Source organism: Silurus meridionalis, chromosome 24 (assembly GCF_014805685.1).
Source record: "Silurus meridionalis isolate SWU-2019-XX chromosome 24, ASM1480568v1, whole genome shotgun sequence".
Classification (NCBI taxonomy): domain Eukaryota; kingdom Metazoa; phylum Chordata; class Actinopteri; order Siluriformes; family Siluridae; genus Silurus; species Silurus meridionalis.
The window spans coordinates 9,361,167-9,380,593 of record NC_060907.1 but is presented as its reverse complement, the minus strand read 5'-3'; the positions used below and the strand labels follow the sequence as shown (position 1 = coordinate 9,380,593).

Genomic DNA, 19,427 nt, shown 5'->3' with positions numbered 1-19,427 from the left:
TCTCTTTAGAAGTGTTTTAAGAGTAATAATGATACAGTGCTTTCCAAACAAATCATGTATTTATAGAGGTTTATTTTCAGATGTATGTGGGATTATAATCTTTAACAAACATGTTTGTGTCTATATTTTTTATTTGAATTAAAGGTGATCTACAAATGGAGCCGTCTGTAATTATTAAAGCCTGAAAATAAAACATTAATCGCCTTCTCCCAGATCCCCCACCTCACCACCTCCAGGGAAACCATTGCAGCATTTGCATGAAGGCCGACCTTGAAAAATGTAATTAGTCATTTCAATTAAACACCTGAAACTGTATTTTGTTTGCAAAAAATATCCAGCAATAAGCAGTTTCATAGATTTTTTGTTTGTATGCTGAATGAATGAAAATAAAGCACAACTGTGAACTCAGGATACCATCAACCTAAAATGGTGTTAAAGAAAGAAAATATAAAGAAAATCTACAATCTATATGTAGTCTGAACTTAAGAAACTTATATAAAAATTATAAATTATAGACTAAAGACAGGAATTTGACAACAATTTTTGAACAGTGACAGGAGCATGACAAGATGGATACTGAACAGATGAGACATACAAATTTGAGTTTTAAACGCATACTTCAGTTATCTTTAAACTTTCTTGGTGTTTTTGTCATCAATTTTGTTAGCACATTTGTCACTTCTTTAACCAAACAAATTTGCCTGAATTACAATCTATTAAAACTGTTTCTCCATCAGTTTCCTTTGGCTCCAAAAAGCCACATTTATAAGTTTTTTTTTTTTTTTTACAAAACTTGTAACCTTTCATGTTTAGCAAACATGTTGCTTGTGGTGTTTTTCACTTAATTTTCTGCTATGGTTTTTATATATATATTTTTTTCCGAGTGCTCAGTTCATCCTACAACAATACATTATTTGGTTCACACCAGGAGCATAGTCTGCCTGTTTCTAACCCCTGTTTTGAAAGTATCAACACTTATAAATGCTTTTAAATGCATGAAATTAACAGAATGTAGGTCAAAACCGCAGTTTATATAAATAGGAAATGAAAACAATGGTAATGCTTATTTAAACATTAACCTTATATAAATGCTCAGTTATTTCCTCTACTGGATTTCACATGACACAGGAATTTGCAGTCAGATGTCATATAGCAATTAAGTCCCCTATGACGTTACACTTTTATCAGTAGTTCTCTGATAACTCAAGACTCCGAACTAAATATAGCACTATCTAAAAAGTAATTGATAAAAAAGTAAATAAATAAAAGAACAGCTATTAATTCCATCCTTCTGATGTATAGTTTGTATGAAGTGCATATTATGGGTAAATATTTAACACACTTTTTAGATATTGGTCATAACAAACATTGGGTAATTGGTTGTTGTTGTTTTTTACAAAGTGCTCCATGTATAAAATTGAATTAATTACATTACTAAATAACAAAAATATTAAGTTTTTTTTAATCCAAGCTTCATTGTATATGTTGACAATGATCAGCTCGACAAATGAAATGCACAACATTTGTTTTGCTTTGGTTCATTGTTTATTGATTGGACAGTCCACATACTGATACTGGATCAATGTGCCATTCGTACAGATTTAAAAAATTGACCTCAATTTGATGACAGAATATTTTATAAAGTCTGGCTCTTATGTTAAGGAACGATTCCTGAACTGAATCTATAAATCGCTCACTAAACATTTTACTCCATTACAGGATTTTGGCAATTATATAAATGTACCTGAAACATTGTAAATAAGTTTAACAGAAGCATGCTCTATTGCAGAGATTTTTCAGTAATCTTCCATGAAATGACACCTGACATAATGAGATAGATAAAGTGGGCAACATTGATATAACATCATAAAACCATTTCCCTGTTCCCAAACAACAGCATGTTCCAGTAAGGAAAAAGGTCATTCATAAGAGAAAGGCTCTTTTAGAGAACAACTTTAGTAAATGTTTTCAGAATTATGTTACATAAAACACCAGCATGTGATTTCAGCCACTGCAGATAAAACACTTCAAGCTGACACAAGGTTATTTTAGGCTATAGTGCAATATATTTGCATAGCATGTACACAATAATTGGAAATAATTCTGAACCGAAGTAATCATTTAAAAGTAAAACAAAGTGCGAAGGAATACAGATTATGACTAAACACTGTAATGTAATTCAATTTAATTTTTATTTTACTTCAATGCAAGACTGGTCAAAATAAAAATGTCAGTAAAGTAGTTTTGGAGTTATTGCATTAGCATTATTGTATCAGCAAATGTAGAAGCCAATCAGCTTTCTTTACACAAATCTATATCATTGGTTTCTAATAATTCCGTATCTTGTGATTTATAAAAAATTACTTCTGGCAAATTAAACAATTCCTTATTCAGTTTAGAAATATTTTTTAAGGTTTTGGTTGGCTGAATTATGATTGGGTTCGTGATTTCAAATAGCAGGATGGCATTAATGTAGTTAAATTGATATGATGATGATGATAATAAAAAGCCCCTTTATGAGAGAGAGAAGTAAATACTTCACAACCCAAGAAACATTTATAAAGTAGTTTTCCAGCAGATCACACATCATACATGTTTGTTCCCTTTATCCACATTCCCAATTTATTACTCTTGCCCCAACTAATAAGTAGCATAACATGAATCAGATGAACATGAGAATATTTAACCATGGTGTGGTCTAGATTTCAGATCATAGAGAGTTCAGACATGCACAGCAGTTACATTCAGGGTCCACAAGGAGGCGTAACAGTTTTGAAGATATAGTATGAACAGACTGAAACGGCAGAAAGCTTAATTTTATTTTGGACATGCTGCATCTCAAAACAATTTAAAAATAATAATAATAATTGGGGTGTATTTCCTACATACAGTCTTCATCAGTGACTTGACCTGATTCAGTAACCATGTACAATACATTTACATGAATCTTTGGCTTTAAAATCTGAATATGACCTCCAATTTCAAGATTCTAGAGCTTAAAAACAGCCAGGTTGCTCTTGTGTAACACTCTTCATTGGCTTATGGAGCACGATCCTGTATGATGACGGGACTATCTAATCTCTGATGGCTCAGTGGTTCTCATCTGGTGTGTTGCAAGGTGGTATGGGCTGCTTAAATATGAAAGCCATCCAGTGTTTCCCGTAAACACTCTATAATACATAGTTGGGAGCTTTTCAGAATATGGCTTCCAAACAAAAAATTTACACAATAATATACAATGTCATAATATGATGGATTTAATAAAAAATAAAAAAATAAAAAAGATTTGGCATATCATATCTCAGAATAGACTGAGAAGAAGAATCCCTATGAACAAAAATCATCTAATCAGAACTGGATGACATCCAGTCTGTCAACTTGAACAGGTGTCCCAGCAAAAGAGGACATGTCTTTAGTGGGATCACTGAATGGAAAGTTTGAGTTTGTTTACATGTTTGGAGTTTGAAAGCAACTAGCTCTGCTAAACCAGTGTCCTACAACTATTTAACATAAGTCTCATGTAGATTTAAGCACATAAAGACTGTCTGTACAAAATTATGACTCCCTAAGCATATTAATCACAGCCTAATTAAATCCGATAATGATAATATTATTATTCTATTATTGTAGCCTTTTAGTCCTGATACATTTAAATGTGCTCCTTTTAAATGCAAATTAATGTTGCATTTGGGTCTTGGACTTAATGAAAAAAACAAAAACAAATAGTGAACCTGAGGTAAAATCAGCTGAGAACCACTGTGCCTTAATACGTTTTTTGTAGTGTACAACCTGTGTGTGTGTGTGTGTGTGTGTGTGTGTGTGTGTGTGTGTGTGTGTGTGTGTGTGTGCGCATACATGAACGATACACTTACACTATACACTTTGGTCTATCAGTAGAGCGTATCTGTGTTGAGCTCGGTATGTGTGCACTTGTGTTTGGGTGAAAGAGCAATCATTAACACGAGCAGCCATTTTGGTTGGTAGGGGGCATGTCCTCTAGGCTGGGTCCTTTGTGATTGGCCAGCGGGCTTGGCTGTCCATCCAGGCTCTCGTTCATCTTGTCGCAGATGATGTCAACGAGCCGCTCGAAGACCTGCTTTACATTGATGTTGTCTTTTGCGCTCGCTTCAAAGAACTGGAACCCTGGACACACAAATATACACACAAGCACAGATATGTATATGTATATATACTGAAAGGCAGGTCCGATGAATGAAGGGCATTTATCTCCCTCTTTGTTTGTCATACAAGAACGTATTTAAAATACATTATTTGTCGCATAACTGTCTATGATGGTGGTAAGAATATCTGATGAATCATCTCTCAATAAACCTAAAACTCCTCTTGGCTTAGACTCTCGCCTCATCAGCAGTATTTTCTTTCTTAGTCATGGAGCACAACCACTCCTTTGCCAAACAGAGCTCCGCAATGCAGGCAAGTAAAAGAAAAAAAAAAGAGAGAGAGAGAGAGAGAGACAGAGAGAGAAAAAGACAGGGAGGAAGAGAGAGAATGAGAGGGATAGAGAGTGTTTTCAATATACTGCATGAAAGGAAGCATACTGCATTTCCGATTTTTGAGCAGGAAACTGATTCTTTCATCTATCTTGACATAATGGGTTTTGTGTGTGTGTGTGTGTGTGTGTGTGTGTGTGTGTGTGTGTGTGTGTGTGTCAACACAGAAAGGCCTTTTCTGTGTTGCTGTAGGAAACTCACCTAACTCATTAGCTAATCTCTGTCCATCTTCCGTGGCCACCAGTCTGTCGTCCTCCAGGTCACACTTATTTCCAACCAGAATAACTTGAGCATTGTCCCATGAGTATGTCTTAATCTGAGTTGCCCTGAGACATGTGCACATGTAAAATTAACAAAATCTATGCATTGAAATTATGTCAAATATTTCACAGTATGATATAAATTATGATGTGTGTAAAGCAGTTTATTTATTTATTTAAATGTTTTTTTACAAGATACATGGGCCACACCCACTTCAATGGCACTGACAGACATAGAGGCGACGGTGCTCCAGTAGAACTGACAAATAATAAGGCCGCACCTTCTTCAGTGGCACTGATGATATTTATACTTTCTTATACTTTACATCCAAAAGAACACCTGCTTGTAGAACATACCCTCTTCAAAATCTTGCACATTAATATGGAGATGGTGCACCTTTGCTGATATTATAACCTCCTCTCTTCTCCAAGGATATACCTTATATTTTGGATGGTGACTATGGAGATTTGCCAATTCATTTACAAGAGAATTAGTGAGATTGGGTACTAGGTACGGTGTTACGTTTTATCCTGAAGGTGTTTATTGTGGTTGAGGTCAGGGAAAATGTAATACTGCAGCATACGTGGACATTCTACATAATCTTCTGCAACAGTTTGGGAAAAGATGTGATGGTCAGGTTTCTACTTGCTTTGTCCATATAATGCAGCAGTAATGAAATCAGTGTTTGCAATGAGATCATATAAATGGACTTACCAATCCTGTACAGCATAGAAAGACTCCTGGTTGGTTATGTCGTACATGAGCAAAAAGCCCATGGCTCCTCTGTAGTAGGCTGTCGTGATGGTGCGATATCTCTCCTGACCTGCAGTGTCCTAAAAGCAGTCAACACACAAACGCAACTGAAGACACGTTATGTGTACTGTTATATATCCTGACACCATATAAACACTTTTAAGCACTTATAAATCCTGTAAGGCTTGATGTAAAAGGGTGTCCTAATTCCTAAGAGGTAAAAACCAAGCGAATCAATTAAAGGTATAAAGGTATGTCTTGAAACTCAAAATACAAACAAATACAAAACCTCCTTTTAGTTGTTCCATCCAAAGGCATGTACTCGAAGCAGATGATTAATGAAGGAAAAAAAGAGCTTTCTGATTAACCAGGCAACATGATTGACATTCATGTGGAGATGTTCCTTGTCCTGATCAGTCAAAAGTCCAATTTTTTTTAAGTTTTATATAGCTTCAATACCATTATTAGATATTGTTTTCTCCAAACAGACTTTTTGGCAAATGCTGGGATATAGAATATGGCTTTAAAAACTGACTTTGCATTTAATGCAAAAATGTACTGCATTAATCAGCAAAGTTTGACACACTTTTGACATATTTATACTTTATGGACACAATTGTATGCAATGTCTTTGAATGCAGTAGCATCAAACTTTCCCTTCACTGGAATAAGGAAATCCAAACCCGTTCCAGTATGACAATGTCCCTGTGCACAAAGCCAGCTCCTTTAAGATGTTGACCTCAACCCTATTGAACACCTTTGGGATGAATTGAAACACTGACTGCACCTCAAGAATCCTCGCCTCCTACATCAGTACCTGACTTTACTAACGCCCTTTTGGCTGAATGAACGCAATTCTTCACGAGCACAATCTATTTTAAAAGTTAATGGGGACTACAAGAAAAAAAGAACATACCCAATATTATGGTGCAACACTTTTGGGTTTTGGGACTATCGCAATGTTTATTATTTCAGGAAACAAAGTGAGATTATAATTCAGTCAGGAAAAAAAAACCAAGTATTTTATATAGCTCTACCCCAGATATAAACTCTGAAGCTTATCAAAACACACTGATTGTTTTGGCTAAGACATGTTGAGAGAAATTACAGTTTGAACAGCTGGAGTGTAGAAATTCATCACAATTTCCTACCAGACTATTGCACTAATAATGTGGTAGGAAAATTCTTATAATCTGAACGCTATAAAACAGATTTATTAAACATTCACATTACGAAACAGATACTTTAACACCACACATAAGCAAATTCTGCGTTTGCTGTTTTTGATGTTTTGCTGCTTTGTTGTATATCATTCTATATCAACATTGCTAACCATAATGATGCAAAAACAAACAGGATGTCCAACTACATGGTATAAAGAAGGGTGAATGGTAAGAGTGGCAACTTTATAGGTATATTTGATCCAAAATATAGGTGAAATGTTTGATATAATGCTAGGAAAATCACTTTCAAATGAAAACTTAAGAAGAAAGAAACACTTATTTGCATAATACTGTATATAATAAAATATTTAGCAAATATTTAATATTATTTTGCAACTGTAAGGCTTTGAAAACATGTTCGTATTTAAAAAGTAATTCTCATAATTATATATATATATGACTAAATTTTAAAGAATAATTTAGTTTAAGTTCAATTCTATTTATTTATATATAGCGGTTTTAACAACGAAAGCCAACACCTAAGAGGCTTTGCCAATATAAATAAATTACAAATATTAATTTTAAACTAATAGACTATAGAAAAAAGTCTATAATTTTATCAAAATGAAAAATGAGCGAGCGAGTGGTGACAGAGGCAAGGAAAAACTCCCTCAGATAGTATAAGGAAGAAACCTTGAGAGAAATCAGAATCAATAGGGAACCCATTCTAATCATAGGCCATTCATTATAGTTCAATTATTGTTATAGTTGATTGTTAAGTTGAACTGTTTACTGATTGCTGAGTTGAACTACTTCTTGGGTTAAAGAAGGAACCCTCCACAGGAACCTGATGGATTTTTAGCATGATCTTTAGAATAAACTATAAAAAAATAATAAACTAATTGTGTCTTACACCAATGGTCTCATAAGCTAGAGCTTAAGACAAAGTGACGAAGAATGGGCATTTATTTCACACCATATTTTCATACTATGTTGATCAAACACATAAATGAAATTTGTAGAAAAGAAAAAAAAAACACTGGAAAAAGACCAGAGAAACAGAAAGAGATGCCAGAGATTTCTCATCAGATATCATCTAAAGCTCTTTACAAGTTTACGTTGCTTTATGGTGGAATATTGTGCTCAGTTTGCGTGCAGGTCTTATTGACATCATTTACAAAAGAAAGTTAAAACACACACCAGAGCAACAACTCTAGCAGCACCGTAGTAACCAGGCAACTCCTGATTAGTCTCTGTGATATTGTAAAGCTGTAGACCCTACAGATGCTGTGTGTGTGTGCTTGTGTGACTGGAAAAGCATTAATGGTTGGCTTGCAGACAAAAGACCACCATCCCCTTCTTTCAACAGAGATAAGCTTAACCAGCTGTTTATACAAACACACTCACACACATTCAGACACAGACACAAACAGATACACACAGACATGTGTAAACTCACGTAAACCAGCAAACAGAAACCAGAAAACGTTTATCTCTTTTATTCGTAAATGTATGTGTTTGTATACATTTACATGTTATATAAAAGAAACATGTAGAGTGCATATGGAACGTTTTCACAGCGCTTCACTTTTTACACACTTTGGTATGTTACATCTTATTCCAAAATGTATTAAATTCATTATTTTCATCAAAATTCTAAAATAATACACCATTATGACAACTTAAAAGAAGTGTGTTTAAATCTTTGCAAATGTATTAAAAAGAAATAAGTTTAAAAAAAAACAACAATTGTACATAAGTATTCGCAGCCTTTGCGTCGTTGAAGCACATTTGGCACCAATTATAGCCTCACGTGTTTTTGAGTATGATGCTACAAGCTTGGCACAACTATTTTTGGGCAATTTCTCCCATTCTTCTTTGCAGAACCTCTCAAGCTCCATCAGGTTGGTTGGGAGTATCGTTGGACAAACATTTTGAGAAACTTAAGGTCATTTACAAAATTGTCCCGTAGCCACTCCTTTGATATCTTGGTAGTGTATTTAAGGTCGTTGTCCTGCTGGAAGATGAACCGTCGTCCCAGTATGAGGTCCAGAGCGCTCTGGTTCAGGTTTTCATCAAGGATTTCTATGTACAATGCTGCATTCAACTTTCCCTTAATCCTGTCTAGTCTCCCAATTCTTGCTGATGAAAAACATACCCAAAGCATTATTCTGCCACCACAATGCTTCACTGTAGGGAAGAAGTATTGGTTAGGTGATGAGGAGTGCCTGCTTTCCTCCAGACATGAAGCTTGGCATTCAGGCAAAAGAGTTTAATCTTTGTTTATCATGTTCTGAGAGTCCTTCAGGTGCCTTTTGGCAAACTATAGGCTTTTACTGAGGAGTTGCTTCCGTCTGGCCACTCTACCGTACAGGCCTGATTGGTGGAGTGCTGCAGAGATGGTTGTTGTTCTGGAAGGTTCTCCTCTGTCCACAAAGAAACGCTAAATCTCTTACAGAGTGACCATCGGGTTCTTGGTCACTGCCGTGACTAAGAACCTTCTCCCCCAATTGCTCAGTTTGGCCAGGTGGCCCACTCTAGGAAGAGTCCTGGTGGTTCCGAACTTCTTCCATTTATCGATGATGGAGGCCACTTTGCTCATTGGGACCTTAAATGCTGCATTAATATTTTTGTACCCTTCCCCAGATCTGTGCCTCAATACAATCCTGTCTCTAAGGTCTACGGACAATTCGAGGGCAGCCTGGACAGAGCCAACGAGCTAATTTGCATTTCAACAGATTCAGCACTGAACCCCCCGGCTGGGCCGTTCCACACAGGGGCAGTTTTCACACACTCAAATCAACACACACATCACCATTATCAGCAACTCCTGAGCACCTCTGCTCACAACCCCCAGCTCAATCCTCAACTGAAACCAGCACACCACCCTCACTGACTGTGATAGCTAGCCAGGTGAGAAGACAGCTGGAAAAACTCAACCAAAACAAGGCTGCAGACCCTGATGTTATTAGCCCCAGGATCCTAAATTATTGTGCTGATCAGCTGTCTGGTATCCTGCAATACATTTTCAACCTGAGTCTGATGCATCAAAAAAATACCGGTACTATTGAAAGCATCCTGCATAGTACCGGTCAGATCCTTCAATGTACGCAGCATGATGGTGGTAATTTTTTATCAGTCTGTTGTGGCAAGTGCCCTTTATAATGCTGTGATCTGCTGGGGAAGCCAGGGTTAGGGTTAAGGTTAGGGTTAGGGTTAGGGTTGCAGGCGAGATCAACAAAATCATCCGCAAGGAAGAATACAAATTGGACACAAACGGGACAGGTTGGAGATGGTGAGGGACAACAGGTCACTAAACAAACTCCCATACAGAGGCAGAGGAGGTGATTCTCCAACACACTGATTCAGCTTCGCTGTCACAAAGAACGCTTCAGGAAATCATTCCTACTGTATGCCATCGCATTGTGCGATGACTCACCTTTAAGTAATAGATGACAATGACAATTAGCACATTTTATTATTTTTCTTTCTTTCTTTTTGAATTGCCAGTTGGACTCTGTTTTTTATGTAGCATCATCTTTCAATAAACTTTCTTTCGGCTTCTCCGGTTAGGGGTCGCCACAGCGGACCATCCGCATGTTTGATTTGGCACATGTTTTTGATTTGCCCTTACTAACGCAATTATCCGGGCTTGGGACCGGCACTAAGGCTTGTGCAACCCTAATGGCTGGGGTTGGTTCCCTGACCGGGGATCGAACCCGGGCCGCAGCATTGAGAGCGTCGCATCCCAACCACTAGACCACCAGGGAACTATTTAATTACAATCTGATTTTTTAAATCCTGATACACTACTGTTTGTGTAACCTGCTGCAGTAACACCATCATTTAACAAAGAAACATATTGTAACAAAACCAAATGTATTCTGTAACATTTTCTAGGGGCCTTTCGTAAACAAGCAAAATCACTTTGCTTTTTTAAACAGGTGCAGCTTAAATTTCAATCACATAAAGAAATAAATACAGAATCTCCCTTTATTTTTCTCTGCTCTGTTCATTTTACAACTTGGTCAAACTTACATTGAGTTGTCTATCAGAAAACATTGTATCCTAAACAGTATCTTAGATTTTATTAGCAAAAATATTACATTTAAAACAGGCTTATTTGAATGCAATGGCAAATACTCTTTATTATACCCCAGTATTGTGTTATACTATATATGTTTTGTCCATTTAACATGCCTGTTGGATGTTTCATTGGCAATACTGAGGTGCCAGTTCCAATAGCACTTCCTCCTTCATTGCACTGCCTCACTTTATTATTTGCACTGCCTCACTTACTTTATTATTTGCATTGCCTCACTTTACATGCCTTGTGCAAACTGTATAGTTAAATGCTTTATCTTAATGTATTTTATTTTCCTAGTTTTATATAGTTTTTCATATTTTTTTATTTATTATTTTTACAGATGATTCTGATTATAAGGGAGTTGTTAGACTGTTCAACTTGTTCACGGGGACTTCCTAGCTTAGAAGAACTATAACGACAAGTTTAGCAAAAATAGATAAATCAAATGAAAAAGTGTACATATTAGTTTTGCGTTGGTCTAATGTAGTTCATTATTTTTTGAGATGTACTTATTTTTTTATATCTTAATATCCTGATATTCAACCTTGTGAACCAGTGTTAATTTCATTAATTGATAGAGACTTAAAAACACTTTTGTACATCGCTCTGGATAAGGCCATCCCCTAATTGCCGTAAATGTAGATTTTTTTTTATTTTAAGCAGCAACCAAGCTCCATGGACCTGAGACCTATAAAATATTTGATACCACAATTGTGCAAAGAATGATATTAGCCTCATGTTAGCACTCAAAATGTAAATCCCGGTTGTGTCAACCCATAAAGGTGTGAGTTAGATAAAAGGTGATTAAAAATACACTTTAGTAGCCCATTTTCACAATACTCTTAACATATAAAGCAAGAAAATCATATCTTTATCAAAGCTATTGTTTGAATACAGTAAGTATTTCTGTTGAGTTTATTTAATTTAAAATCTATAAATACTGGCTATACCTTTACAAAAGAATGTAAGTGATATTGAAATGTTAAAGAAAATAAAGTATATTTGGCCACATATTTACAGAAAAAAACTGTTTCCATTATTAGCCCTGCAGTCTTCCTTTCCAGTGTAACATTCAGTGTTTGTTTTCCTAGTGTTATTTTAAATCTAGTCAAAACTAAGGAATGACACTGGTAGTTCAGTCTCAAGTCCCAGGTGAAATTCCACACTCCAAATATATGAGTGCGATTAAATATTATCAGTCATGTTACATGTAGTGTAATGTGTAATTTGCAGTGTTTACTTTCTTCTACAATACTGCAGTCAATCCCAAGTCAAACTAAATTCTTCCTTTAAAATGTCTCCTCCCTTAAGTAAACTAGAAAGCGCGCACACACACACACACAAACACACACACACACACACTCACACACGTATGTGTTAGCACCCACATTAGGTGAGTAAGCAGAAAGAAATACAAGTAAATTCACTTCCCTGACAAATGTGGATTATATATAAACACTGTAGCCACGCATGAGCTAATATCATTAGAAAGCTCTAAAAGATTACACACACTATGCAGAAAGACCCTCCCAAAAGTCTCTGGATCGTCCACACCCTTAACACTAGTGATATCTGAGTTATAATAGTATCATTTCATTAAAGTAACAATCATTAAGATTAGAGATCATTAAGGGGGTACTGTCTGTGTGAAGCTTAGTCTTTTCTCCCACCTCCGAAAAACAGACCAGTTGGTGGACTGGAACATTGTTGCAAGGTGTGTATTAATGTATGAATGTGGATGTGTGTGTGTGTGTGTGTGTGTGTGTGTGTGTGTGTGTGTGTGTGTGTGTGTGTGTGTGTGTGTGAGAGAGTGGGCATGGTGTCCTGCATTTGACTGGCATCCCATTTAGGGTGTGGAAAGGGGCAGGGTCTGGGTCTACTGCAAGCCCGACCAGAATAAGGCAATAACTGAAGATTCATTAATTAATGAACAAACCAACAGCTACTTTTATTCATTATCACTCTGTTTAAAATTTTTTCAATGGATATGCTGTTTTTCTGATGGGTATTGTTCATTTTTTTCACAGTTTTACTAAGAAATTGTAGTAGCTAATATGTTTGCTGTCGCGTAGGTATTGTATCTAAAATATAATGCTTTCTGAAGCAGGTCAGGTTGTAATTAGATTTACATATGCAGGTGGCTTATAGCTGGAACTGTGATACTGTGCCCCAAATTAACACTGTGTAGGAGCTAATGTGTTAGCTATTGTGTTTTGGGGTTACTATGGCTAATATTCTTATATCTTTGGAAAATTTACATAAGAATTAATCCATTTTTTCCATTGACAAAAACATGTTTCATATCTGGGTCTCAGTCTCTGAAAAGTACTGCATCATTAAATTAGGGTCGATGTTTCTGCTAGCATGAGTCTGCACATTAAAGTGCACTACCACATAGAGCACTGTAGGCCAGTTTCACTCAACAGCTCAAGGCTGTCTCACTGTTTTCATTTAATCAGCCACACCAGGTTTCCTTCCTGCTGCACAGAGGAGCTGTAGGCTAGATATGCTATTTCATGCTGCTCGGAAATCAGGCCTTTTGTTTAAATTTTTCAATGGTGGGTTAATGAGAACATGGGAACACAAGGTGTGTTATGGTCACTCATGGATTTCACTCGATCACACTTTGATACATAAACATGGCAAATGTATAGATGTATAAATGTATGTAACAAATTGTCTGTAAATGTATACACTGTAGGCTGTTGAGTTGCTAGCTAGTAATCTACCTAATGTACAGAAACAATTGCAAAACTTCTAAAGTATTGTTAAGATAGACTATATGAGCATTGACCTTAACTAGCTAATTTAGTTGATTCATAAACCAACATTAGCTTCCCCTCTCTAACTTGCTGTGAGAGTGAACAGTTTGTATGCCAGTAAATATAATGTCAGTTATGCTTCGTTTTACCCAAACAAAGCATCATTGTATGTAAGCAAAAAATAATACTACTTCAGGCCATTCATTCTAACCCCTGAAAGTACTGTTAAACATAAGCTCAAATAGCAGGTTAACAATTTAGTACATTTAATGTTGATATCTGCCATTTATGCTGTTTGTGTGGCATTATTATAGGTATATAACATTACTGAATTGCAGTATTGCAATTAAAGAAAGGATCTTCTTTACTTCAAATATTTTATATATTGTGAGATCACAGTAACTGAAAAATAATTCAGAGAATTCTGCTTAAATTTGATTGACGATACGATACATGAGTGTGTATTACCCTTTAAATCCCCCATACTGATTCAAGGAATAGTAGATACTGCATTAGTATGCAAATAAATGCCTGTGCCTGTATTCCAAACACAGTTGATATAATTGATCATTAATTATCAGGTCCTAATGAGTTCAGTTGTTTTCTCTACCACATTAAATTTACAACATGTGGGTCTTATAGAATGTATAGAATGAGATCAAGAGCATTTACAACACATTACTGCACTGATGAAGCCTTGGCTATACTCACACAATAAATATGTTAAATAATTCATTGACCTCAGTAGACCAATTTTCCTTTTGGGTATTGATTACATTAGTGATTCAGTGCACACATACGGACAGTCCAATAAGGATTTCTTGCAGCCAGAAGCACTAATATCCGGACCAGACAGTCTAAAAGACTGCAGAGAAGCAGTGACTGCTATTTGTCTTTGTAGCTGTTTCACTTTATTACTGAGACTGACCGAACGTAGCCGTGTCCCATTTAGAGATTACTTTCCAAATCTGCAAAGTCACTCCCATTCTAGTGTTTATCTTTTCACACCAATTACCCTTCCAGAGATCATACAAGTTGTGTATTTTCTTAGAACACAATGTGAGAGCAACAGTAACGCCCTCTATTCCATAGTGTATATTTGTAAATGAAAGTGGCTCAGTGCTTTTAGTTAATGACAGATGGTTTGGGGGAGGAGAAAATAAAATATGATCTGGCCTCATTGGTTAGTAATATATTTTTTTTTTTTGTGGAATATGCAGTTAATAATAATACGTTTGTAGACAGACAAAGTTCATTTAATTTTAATTCATGAGTAATTGAGAGGTTTGTATTTTAAGTGATTGATACCGATGTTTGGATTATAGCGACCAGGATATTTTATGTTAGCGCATCATTGATGACAAAATCAGGCAACACATGAACGCTGAGAATTACAATCCCATTTCTTTATTAGCCAACAGACTGTAACTGATCAAGGGCATTAGAGTAAATTTCGATATCCTTACTTAAGAAAACTGTGGATTTCTTCTTATGAAACTGATAGATGTGTTTGTGGTTGGTGAGGTATGAAATATGCCCTAATGATTTACAGTTTTAATTTGATACAATACACTTTATATAAAGTGTGTGTTATGAGGAAAAAGTAGTAGCTTTGAGGACTAGAAAGCCATGCCTCCTTTACTGGGAATGACAGACACAAAGGCAATACCTCCTTAGACTTACAGATACAGAGGCCACACCTCCTTCACTGGAACTGAGAGGCCACGCCTTCATACGTAGGACTTACAGACAGAAAATCAATGCATTTTTTACTGGGAAAGAACAAAGACACAAAAGGCTCCATAGAATTACAATGAGAGGCCACACCTCCTTGTTTAAGACTTGCGGATTGAGAAAGCCACATCTCCTACACTAAGACCTATAGATAAAGAAGCCACACCTCCGCCACTGGGAGTGATATACTGAGAGAAGCCACGCCTCTCACACTAACACTTACATTTCCAGCAGCCACACCTCCTAGACAGAGGCCACAATCCCATATTCAGGATTGCATTTAAAGATTGCAATAAAGCAACAAAAGAAATTACACAAATCATTTATGATTGGAAACTGCTATAAAGAACATTACTCTAATAACAAAAGATCTGAAAGTGTGGTATCAGATTTTACCATCACAATCACTGAACAGCTAATAAAAGTCAAACTGAGACAGTAAAGTGTGGTGTTTCTTCAAGCTTAGTCCATCAAGAAATTGTAGACAATACAGTACATTCCATTATTTCCACTTACCCAGATCTGGAGTTTGATGCGTTTCTCATTTCGGTATACAGTTTTGACTTTGAAGTCGATGCCGACGGTGCTGACGAACGCGGGGGTAAACGAGTCATCTGCGTAGCGGAAAAGGAAGCTTGTCTTTCCAACACTGCTGTTACCAATAATAAGTAGTTTGAACATGTAGTCAAAATTCTGGTCAGCTGCATCCTTCTGCACCTGTGTCTGCTGCCGGGGGTCACTCACTGACGCCATCTACAAGATCCAAGGTCAGGGAATTAGCAATATAATTAAGGTGTGACTGTATACCCTGAGAAGATTAAGTTTTACTCCTAGCAATGTCCTATGCCAGTATATACGGTGGTATTCTCCCCCTCCCCCAAAAAAGTTTGTATTTCTCTCCTTATTATCATAATAGTTTTTTTTTATATTAATAATTGATGCTGATCACAGTAGAAGATAATAGTAGAAGAAAATTTGTGATAAACCTGTAACTATATTTGGCAAGTCACAAATTACAAGTTACAAATCAGCATCTAAAATACAAGTATACAGACAGGTACAAAATTCCCTCTTGTCATGCTTATACAGTTTCCCCTCAGTCTTATTGGTTTCTAATGCTTTTTCAGCTGTTTCATGTTGCTCGTTTTACTGGAGGTTTTTTTTTATTGGCAACCTTTAAAAAAAAAATAAAACAAAATTGAATTAGTTTTTTTTAGATATGCCAGATACTTTATTCAGAGTGACCTTACAATTAACTTATTTATACCACTGGGCAGCTAAGGGTTAGGGGCTTTGCTTAATTGTGCAAGAATGCCAGCTTGGTGGTGTTGGGATTTGAACTTGCAACGGTTTGATCCTACATCTTAACCATTGAGTTACCACTTTCCCTTTCTAACTCATTAGTTGTACCCTATATTGTCTCATTAGTTGTACCCTATAAGTCAGGAGACACAGTATTTAGTCCCACCACATGCATATGTATGGAATGGCAATAAAAATCTTCACTTGTCCCAACTTGACATGAGCCACCCAGTGCGTCCTATTTGTTTTGTTCTTCTACTCGTTTTCACTTCCACTTCACTCCTTTTAGTTATCTTGATCTCGATCTTTTTGTATTTCTCTTCCTCCAAGACTATCACTTGCTTAAAACTACGTAATCAGAGATGCTGAGTGTGTTTTTCTCCCGAATGGACTTGTTTCTGTAAACACCAAATCAGCACAAACCATCCGGACCAAAATCCAGCCAGCGTACTGTCAGCAAACCCTTTCATCTAATCATCTATCTTTCTCTGTAGATGCCAAATTCTGGGAATAATAGTATAGCCATACTTAAAAACTCCTCAATCATTGAAACAGCTTAAGTCAGTGGAAATACTGAAAATATGTTCCATCTTTTGAATACATTGTTATGATTTATGCATTGATCCTGGTCAAAACACAACACCTTAGAAACCCTAAAATATATATATATATATATATATATATATATATATATATATATATATATATATATATATATATATAAAAGAATAATTTTACATATTTATTTATATACATTGATTTCTGGTTAGATGCTAACTGCATTTCATTGGACCTGTACTTGTACTCTGCACAATGACAATAAAGTTGAATCTAATCTGGATCTAATCATTACTTGCCCACTGCCCTTAACACCCATCCACCATGTTCATCACTTGCCCGATGACTTTAACAGCAATCAAAAGCGTTTATCACTTGCCCGGTGCCTTTCAAAACCTATCCACATCTTTTATCACTGATCCCATGCCTGTAATACAAATTTACCAACAATCATCAGTCCAACACAATCGCAAAACGGCACAACAGCAATCTAAAGCATTTAAACTTCTACAGCAATTAAATCTTAACACCTACCAAAAGCTCATCACCTGCTCAAACTCCGTCTCAAGACTTTAGAACCTGCCCAACATCTCAATACTAAACTTTAGCAATCAGACCAGTGTTTATATGTGTATAAATAGTAGCCTGAGGGAGTCAACAGGATCTGACACACCTTGCTGAAAGAAACAGTTGAGTTGGGCAAGCAATACGTTCACTAATACGTCAGGGACGTGTTGCAATACATTCTACAGTATATACTTTTTAGAGGGGGGGGCTGAAAAACTGAACTGGTTGTCTCTTTGTACTTGTCATATGTCATTAAATATTCTGATTTTAGTTAAAAATGTATGATTTTTCCCCATTTATTTTTTCCAAGTCTACAGAACTAAGCTGTTTTGCACAAACCTCATTTATGCGTAGGACCCAAAAGAACACATTGTGGGAGAGACACAGAACTAGACAGACAGACAGACAGACAGACAGACAGATAGATAGATAGATAGATAGATAGATAGATAGATAGATAGATAGATAGATAGATAGATAGATAGATAGATAGATAGATAGATAGTGTACAATAAATAGATAATGTACATTAGATAAAAAATGTACATCCTAAAGGTTTGTATGTGGTAATGGTTCATCTATCTTCATGACACAAGAACAGGAATACAGTATCTGACAAGCAATTTTCGACCCCTTGGATATTGGCCCGGTCTTTTTTGTCCAAAAACACCATGTTTTATGTGGAAAAAAAAAAGAAATGTACGGGTTTAATAGAGGGTTTGTATTAAGGGTAGAGCTGAAACAGCATTAATCATCTGCAGTATTAATTGTGTCAATAGAAGATGTTTACAAAGGTAGTAAGCCAACAACGTGTGTGTGTGTGTGTGTGTGTGTGTGTGTGTGTGTGTGTAAAGACACTAGGCAGAACCCACACTGCTGAAGTGCTCCACACCCTTGATGGTTTAAAAGTACAACGTTTATTAATCAAACCTACATAATTACATGAAATGTAATAGTCTGAAAAGGTCTAAACAGATCAGGGTTAAACCTGTATTTACAAACCGAAAATATTTCCAGTCCAGATGCGCAGAAGCTCCACATGGACTCAACAGGCTGTACAGTCCAGCTGCCATATGGAGCATCAGAACCATCTCCAACGAGATACAAACACGTGTTTATTTTGTGTTGATTAAACTCAAAACTTGTAACAACTTTACCCACCTTCTACAGCCGCTGTCAGCTCAGTCTGCTCCAAACTTAACTTCTTATTCTTTCCGTCAAGATGCGCTTCTCCTTCTTCTTCTCCTTCTACTGCACCGGCGCTCTTTCTGCTATCACTCCTTTTATTTTACTGCAACTCCATTAAACACCGATCTAATTTAACCAATTAAATTAAAACTTACTAATAAACAAAAGCCAGCTTCCAAAAGCCGCTGTCTTTATTCCCTTTTACCTTGACACACTGTATCCCTCCACCTTCTACTGACGCCCAGTGATGGCCGTTCCCAGATCAGATGGTAGTCTAATCAGGGTTGCCAGATTCACTGGCACATAAACAATTTCACTCATTTCTCTCAACTCTAAATGTCGTTTCATCTTAACGTGTATTTTAGACTACATGCGAATTCGTAACTATTTCTTTTTATATACGAAGCAGTGAAATTTCAGGAAAGTCTCTGTAAGTGAACACATACCCTCAATAAAGTGTGCACACTATCAATCTGGCAACGCTCCCCCCCTATTCGAGATTTTCGTCCAGCCAATAAACCGGCAGAAAAAGTGCTGATGC

General features: G+C 36.3%; 1 protein-coding gene across 2 annotated transcripts; it reads right to left on the bottom strand.

Moving 5' to 3' along the window:
• Positions 1-1,526: 1,526 nt before the first annotated feature.
• rab3da (RAB3D, member RAS oncogene family, a) lies at positions 1,527-19,147 on the bottom strand. Of its 2 annotated transcripts, none has more exons than XM_046837638.1 (5): positions 18,860-19,147; positions 15,788-16,024; positions 5,487-5,605; positions 4,713-4,837; positions 1,527-4,143 (listed from the first exon to the last, which is right to left on the bottom strand). In XM_046837638.1, the coding sequence occupies exons 2-5, from the start codon at positions 16,022-16,024 to the stop codon at positions 3,956-3,958; spliced, it is 669 nt and encodes a 222-aa protein (XP_046693594.1). In that variant the 5' UTR covers positions 18,860-19,147; the 3' UTR covers positions 1,527-3,955. The 2 variants fall into 2 exon arrangements, with proteins under 2 accessions (XP_046693594.1, XP_046693595.1); XM_046837639.1 differs by lacking the exon at positions 18,860-19,147 and adding an exon at positions 17,666-17,728.
• Between the last annotated feature and the right edge of the window lie 280 nt (positions 19,148-19,427).

Coding starts and splice junctions, on each gene's coding strand:
- rab3da (XM_046837638.1), bottom strand. CDS start 16,024: ATGGCGTCAGTGAGTGACCCCCGGCAGCAGACACAGGTGCAGAAGGAT. Junction 4,838..5,486: donor TTCTATGCTGTACAGGATTG/GTAAGTCCATTT, acceptor CACATGTCTCAG/GGCAACTCAGATTAAGACAT. Junction 4,144..4,712: donor GAGATTAGCTAATGAGTTAG/GTGAGTTTCCTA, acceptor TTGTGTGTCCAG/GGTTCCAGTTCTTTGAAGCG.